This window comes from Pinus tabuliformis, chromosome 2_2 (genome assembly GCF_031772625.1).
Source record: "Pinus tabuliformis cultivar Carrire ecotype Pingquan chromosome 2_2, CPIR1, whole genome shotgun sequence".
Classification (NCBI taxonomy): Eukaryota; Viridiplantae; Streptophyta; class Pinopsida; order Pinales; family Pinaceae; genus Pinus; species Pinus tabuliformis.
The window spans coordinates 617,301,787-617,307,662 of record NC_142300.1 but is presented as its reverse complement, the minus strand read 5'-3'; the positions used below and the strand labels follow the sequence as shown (position 1 = coordinate 617,307,662).

Genomic DNA, 5,876 nt, shown 5'->3' with positions numbered 1-5,876 from the left:
TTTTAAAGCTAAAAAATTTAAAAAATTTCTAACATTTTTAAAATTACATTCTCATCAAAACAACTAAAAATGAATGGCAAATAACGATGAAAAACTTAACAGATATAATGTTTTGAGTGCAACAAAGTATATGTTGGCAATTGGATAAAGAAAATTTAACAACGATGACATGTGAAGTACTTCGATGACATGTAAAGCATTTTGTATTGTAGTAATATTTTTGGGAACAATTCTGTTTTAAATTAAATTTATTTTAAAAATTAATAATAATAATTGCAGCAAAGGAGCGAGTAAGTTCAATGATGGCAGTGATCAAGCAAATATAAAATAATATTAAAATGATATTATATTTTTTATTTATATAAATAATGGAATATTATTATAAATTTTAATTTATTAATTTTTATATTTATTTGGAAATTAATGAAAATTTATTATGATATTAAAGGTTATATATGTATTAAGATAATTATGTTTTGTAGTTTGTTTTTTAGTTAAGTTAATATTAAGTAGATAATTTATGATGGTGGTTTTTTATGAAAATTGGAGATTATTGTGATATTTAAGAGAATTTGGTTTGGTCATGTGTACTTATTGATTTCCTAAACAATTTATATTAAAAAAATATAGCCTTTCTCGTAATATTCTAGATATGTTATAGGCTATTTTATTTATTATATATTGATTATTTTGAAAGGTTCAAATAGAAAATAAAGTCTCTTTATTTTGAAACATTCAAATACACAAACCAAAACATCTCTACATTCTTTTTATGTAAGGAATGGATATCCTTCATAGAAAACAAATCATATTTACATTATTTATATGTAGGGAATGGATATTCTTCATAGAAAACAGATCATCTTTATTCTGAAATATTCAAATACAAACCAAAACGTCTTTACATTCTTTTTATCTAGGGAATCGATATTCTCCATAGAAAGCTTGTGCTCTATTGGGGGGTAAACCCAACACCCAATGCCTAGCTCTTTCCCACAATATAAACATAGCAACCACTCCTCCAAATCCAATCCCAACTCCCATAGCTAATGCTAATAATGACATTTTTTCATCCAAATGATTTATCCATCCCACTTTGATATGATTACTCTTACCGCTATTTCCTTCTCCCATGGGTGCTTTCTTTACATTGCAAGAATTTAAAGGACACCCTTGTAAACACTTATTCTTTTGAAATGATGCTACATTGAAAGTAGAAAATTGTGTTCCTGTTGGGATTAAGCCACATAGGCTATTATAGGAAACATCAAAAATTGCCAACATTGACAATTTCGAGAGCTCTTGAGGAATCTTTCCTGTCAACTTGTTTTTGGACAAGTCCAACTCCTCCAAAGTAGATATGTTACTAAGTGATGCAGGAATTTGTCCTTCCAATTGGTTCCCTGATAAATTCAACAATCTCAAGCTACATAGATTCCCTATGCTTGCAGGGATTACTCCTGTCAAATTATTGCTTGACATATCAATTATTGTATTTGTAGCAAGCACATATGTGAGAGTATATTCACTTCTTTTAATGATAATGGAAAATGGCACTTCAATTGCATCTGCAATCCTTGAAGATGTGACATTGATTGTAAATCCCTTGAGTCTCTCAAGATGAAAGGGTATTTCTCCATTGAATTTGTTGTTGGATAAATCCAACACTTGTAGGTTGGCGAGATTTGTGATTGATTTAGGAATACCACCATGGAAATTATTATAACTGATACTTAGCACTCGTAAGTTTCCAAAATTTCCAATGTGTTGAGGCAGCTCACCCTCTAATTGATTTTTCCTTAAATCCAACAATTCACACATGGCCAAAGACATTGGAAAAGTTCCTGAAAAATTGTTAGAGTGAGCTGAAAAATACTTTAAAGAATCTGGAAAGTTTATAGTAGCCAAAACTCCACTAAATGAATTTTTTGATATATCTATAAGGGAAAGAGATTTGAGCTTTTCTATAGTTTTAGGAATCCTCCCACGGATATTATTATTGGATATATCTATGTAGTCCAAATTTTTGAGCTTTTCTATAGTTTTAGGAATCCTCCCACTGATATTATTATTGGATATATCTATCTGCTCCAAATATGTGAGCTTTTCTATAGTTTTAGGAATCCTCCCACGGATATTATTATTGGATATATCTATTTCCGTCAAATCTTTGAGATTTCCTATGGCATCCGGTGGTAGGCTGCCGGACAATCGATTGGTCCCCAAATATAAAGACATGAGAGACGAGCAGTTTCCCAGTGCCGGAGGAATAATGCTCTCGAATTTGTTAGAACTTAAATCCAGGGTCTGTAGCTGCTGTAGAAACCCCAATTCCGGTGGTAGGCTGCCGGACAATCGATTGGTCCCCAAATATAAAGACCTGAGAGACGAGCAGTTTCCCAGTGCCGGAGGAATAATGCTCTCGAATTTGTTAGAACTTAAACCCAGGGTCTGTAGCTGCTGTAGAAACCCCAATTCCGCTGGAATTCTTCCACTGATGCTGTTGTAACTTAGATCCACGGTCTGTAGCTGCTGTAGAAACCCCAATTCCACTGGAATTATTCCACTGATGTTGTTTCTTGAAAGGTCCATGTACAATAGCCGGGTACAATTGCGAAGCGCTGGAATTCTTCCGCTCAAGTTGTTGTCACTTAAGTCGATGTGCAATAGCTGGGTGTAATTGGCCAGAGATGGAATTCCCCCACTTAATCCGCCCATTCCCCCACTTAATCCGCCGTTGTAACTGAAGTCGATGTACGACAGCCGATTAGGATTGCCCAGAGTCGGAGGGATGTGACCACTTAACTGGTTGTAGGATAAGTCAATAACAGATAGACTTCTCATCAAACCCAAAACGGAAGGGATTGAACCATTGAAAAAGTTTCCTTGAAGCCACAACTCTTGAAGCGATGTGCAGTTGCTCAAAGAAGTTGGAATACTTCCACTCAGATCATTATTAGTGAAGTCGAGATGTTCCAAGTTGACTAGACGACCAAACTCAGATGGCATCGTCCCATCCAAGGAGTTGTCTGAAAGGTCGATCCATCGAAGGGCTGTGCAATTAGACAATGAAGCTGGAATACTTCCGCTCAGATCATTGACCTCTAAGTCGAGATGTTCCAAGTTGACTAGACGACCAAACTCTGATGGTATCGTCCCATTCAAGCCACCGTTCATTGAAAGGTCGATCCATCGAAGGGCTGTGCAATTAGACAGTGATTTGGGAATCGTCCCATTCAAGGAGTTGTCTGAAAGGTCGATCCTTCGAAGGGCTGTGCAATTAGACAATGAAGGTGGAATAGATCCTTCAAGCATCTGATTAAAGCTGAGGTTAAGTAATCTGAGGGCTTGAAGCTGCCCGAGTTCAGGTGGAATCACTCCTGTGAAATTATTGCCACAAAGATTCAACGTCTGTAAGGAAGAAAGGCTGCCAAGAGAGGGCGAGACGGTACCTCCCAGTTGGTATTTAGGATCCCCCGAGACGGTACCTCCCAGTTGGAATTTAGGATCCCCCGATTGCTCCGTATCGATTATGGGAACAGGAAGTAGTATGGCAATAACTGTTCTAGAGTGTTGAGTGCAGCGAATACCATACCAGTTGGAGCATAGCTGCTTTGAATTCTGAACTGTCCAGTTGCGCAGCTTCCCGGCTGGGTCGCTTTTGATATGCTTTTTAAAGGAGAGAAGAGCGTCCAAGTCCCTTTCATGGTGACCTTCCTCCAGCGCACTACCCTCGTCCTCCAATGGGTTCCAGCTTGAATGATCAGCAGCAGCAATAAGAGAGGCTGCGAATATAAGAGAGAGCAAGGGGAGCATGATGATGTTGCAGAGAGAAAGTACTTTATGATCCATTTCTGCGCTCCTAATTGAAACGCAAACGTCCCTCACAGTTGTTATGATGTTTGGTAACACAAAGATAGATATATATAGAAGATGAAAAGGCAATTAACCCAGGTATTGACCCAGGTCGTCGGGACTCGGAAAGACAATTAATTTATTTATGGAAATCGGTTGGTGGTGTGCCTTCAATTGCGAGAAATCCGGTGGTGGAAAAGGGCATTAACAGGTAAAAGGAAATTCCCGTATCGAGCGGGATATTAACAGCTAAAATGAAAGAAGTCACCAAAGACCCGAAAATTGTGCATTAAGGCTATCGAGCGGAATATACGGGCAACTTGAAAATGAAAGGAGTCACCAAAGGCGGATGGCCCATGCTTCCGTGAATGCATGTCAATTCAGTCCTATGCTTTGTTGCGGTCTTTGCGGAGCAATAATTCCATTAAAGACCCGAAAATTGTGCACTCAGGAAAGTAAATTAAACAATTTTTTATTGTTTTTGGTTTAATAATTTATTCACTTCTTATAAAGGCGTTTGTGTTTGTGGCGATAAACATGGAAAAGGCTCTCCCGGATCAATTTATTTAATTGGCGTCTCCTCATTATTTAACTTCAAACAACGATAATATTTATATTGAAACTACCATTACCATTAAAGTGTGCATTTCTATTGCATAGTAAAGTGTTTTATTATTTATTAAAAAATAATAATATTCTTCTCCTAATAAATATATTTATTATATAGGGTTGAATGTGTGTTACTAATTTTAATATTTATTAAAAAAATTATATCTTATCATATATAATAATATTTTCAGTTTCATATTAATAGTTTTAATTTTATATTTTTTAAATTTTTTAAAATTTACTGATGGTTGTTGTTTATGTCAAATAATTATAATGTGTATGTAAGTCGTTTATTTTTTTATTTTCTAATCTATTTAATGTTATAGTTTATTAACAAAATCTTTGGTATTAATGATTATGATAATGATTATATCTATTGAAATTATAATTAATTTATGGCATTAAAAAATGGTATGAGATTATTTAGTTTTGATTTTAGACTTTTGCCATTCATTCTGATTTTGATAAATTTTTTAGGATTAACTTTATTTTGTATTAAATTAAATATTAAAAGAAGAGTTACAAAATTACTATTTTTGATGATTTGAGACGTTAAGAAAGTTGTAACAAATATTTTGAAATCGAATTTTAATTTGGATATATGTGAGGCACTTTAGGGAAAGTTCATTTCACTTTCAACCCTCTTAGTGTCACAAAGATGAGATATTCTTGCATCCCACAATGTTTAGAAAGTTGTCCAATGTCAAATTTCACTATGAATCTGGTAGAAGTTGGTTCTTGTTTTAGCAATGTTGATTTTCTTCTTTGTGCTATTTAGAATTAAAAGATATTTTTGATTTTCTAAATTAAGGATGACCACTTCTTTGTAGTATGTTAGCTTCCTTTCATTTTCTAAATCTATATTACACCACAAAATCTATTTCAATTTAGATGTAATAATACTTTTAATATTATCTATATCCAAAAAAATGACATTTTCCTCTATTCCCCAATTCCTTAACTAAGACTTGACATCTTGATGTCATCCTTACTTCTCTATTCCCCAATTCCTTAACTAAGACTCACATCTTGATGTTATCCTTACTTCTCTATTCCCCAATTCCTTAACTAAGACTTGACATCTTGATGTCATCCTTACTTGAGCCACTCGTGATTATGGCTAAAGTTAAACATAATGTGTATTCTACTCTCTTTCACACCTCCATTTTCTCATTGTCTAAGAGATTTACCTCCAGCAACATGTTAATGAACACACTTTTTATTAAAATTCATATATCCTTATGCAAAAGCTTATAATGAATATTAAACAATAAATTACGAGAAGAATGGAAAAATCATTAATTCAAACAATTTTTTTAATTAAAAATAAATGCCATGCATGAAAAAATAATAATTTCATATATATATATATATATATAGATATATATATATATATATAAATCGAACATTTG

The 5,876-nt window shown here is 34.0% G+C and overlaps 1 protein-coding gene across 2 annotated transcripts; it reads right to left on the bottom strand.

The window, feature by feature from the left end:
- Nucleotides 1-824: 824 nt before the first annotated feature.
- On the bottom strand, nt 825-3,925 carry LOC149194167 (uncharacterized). 2 transcript variants are annotated; one of them, XM_089405055.1, is made up of 2 exons: nt 3,489-3,925; nt 825-3,452 (listed from the first exon to the last, which is right to left on the bottom strand). In XM_089405055.1, exons 1-2 carry the CDS (start codon nt 3,850-3,852, stop codon nt 913-915), a joined length of 2,904 nt encoding a protein of 967 aa, XP_089261181.1. In that variant the 5' UTR covers nt 3,853-3,925; the 3' UTR covers nt 825-912. The 2 variants fall into 2 exon arrangements, with proteins under 2 accessions (XP_089261181.1, XP_089261180.1); XM_089405054.1 differs by having other exon boundaries at nt 825-3,925.
- Between the last annotated feature and the right edge of the window lie 1,951 nt (nt 3,926-5,876).

What these genes read in the sequence shown, in the direction of transcription:
- LOC149194167 (XM_089405054.1), bottom strand. Translation starts at nt 3,852, where the DNA reads ATGGATCATAAAGTACTTTCTCTCTGCAACATCATCATGCTCCCCTTG.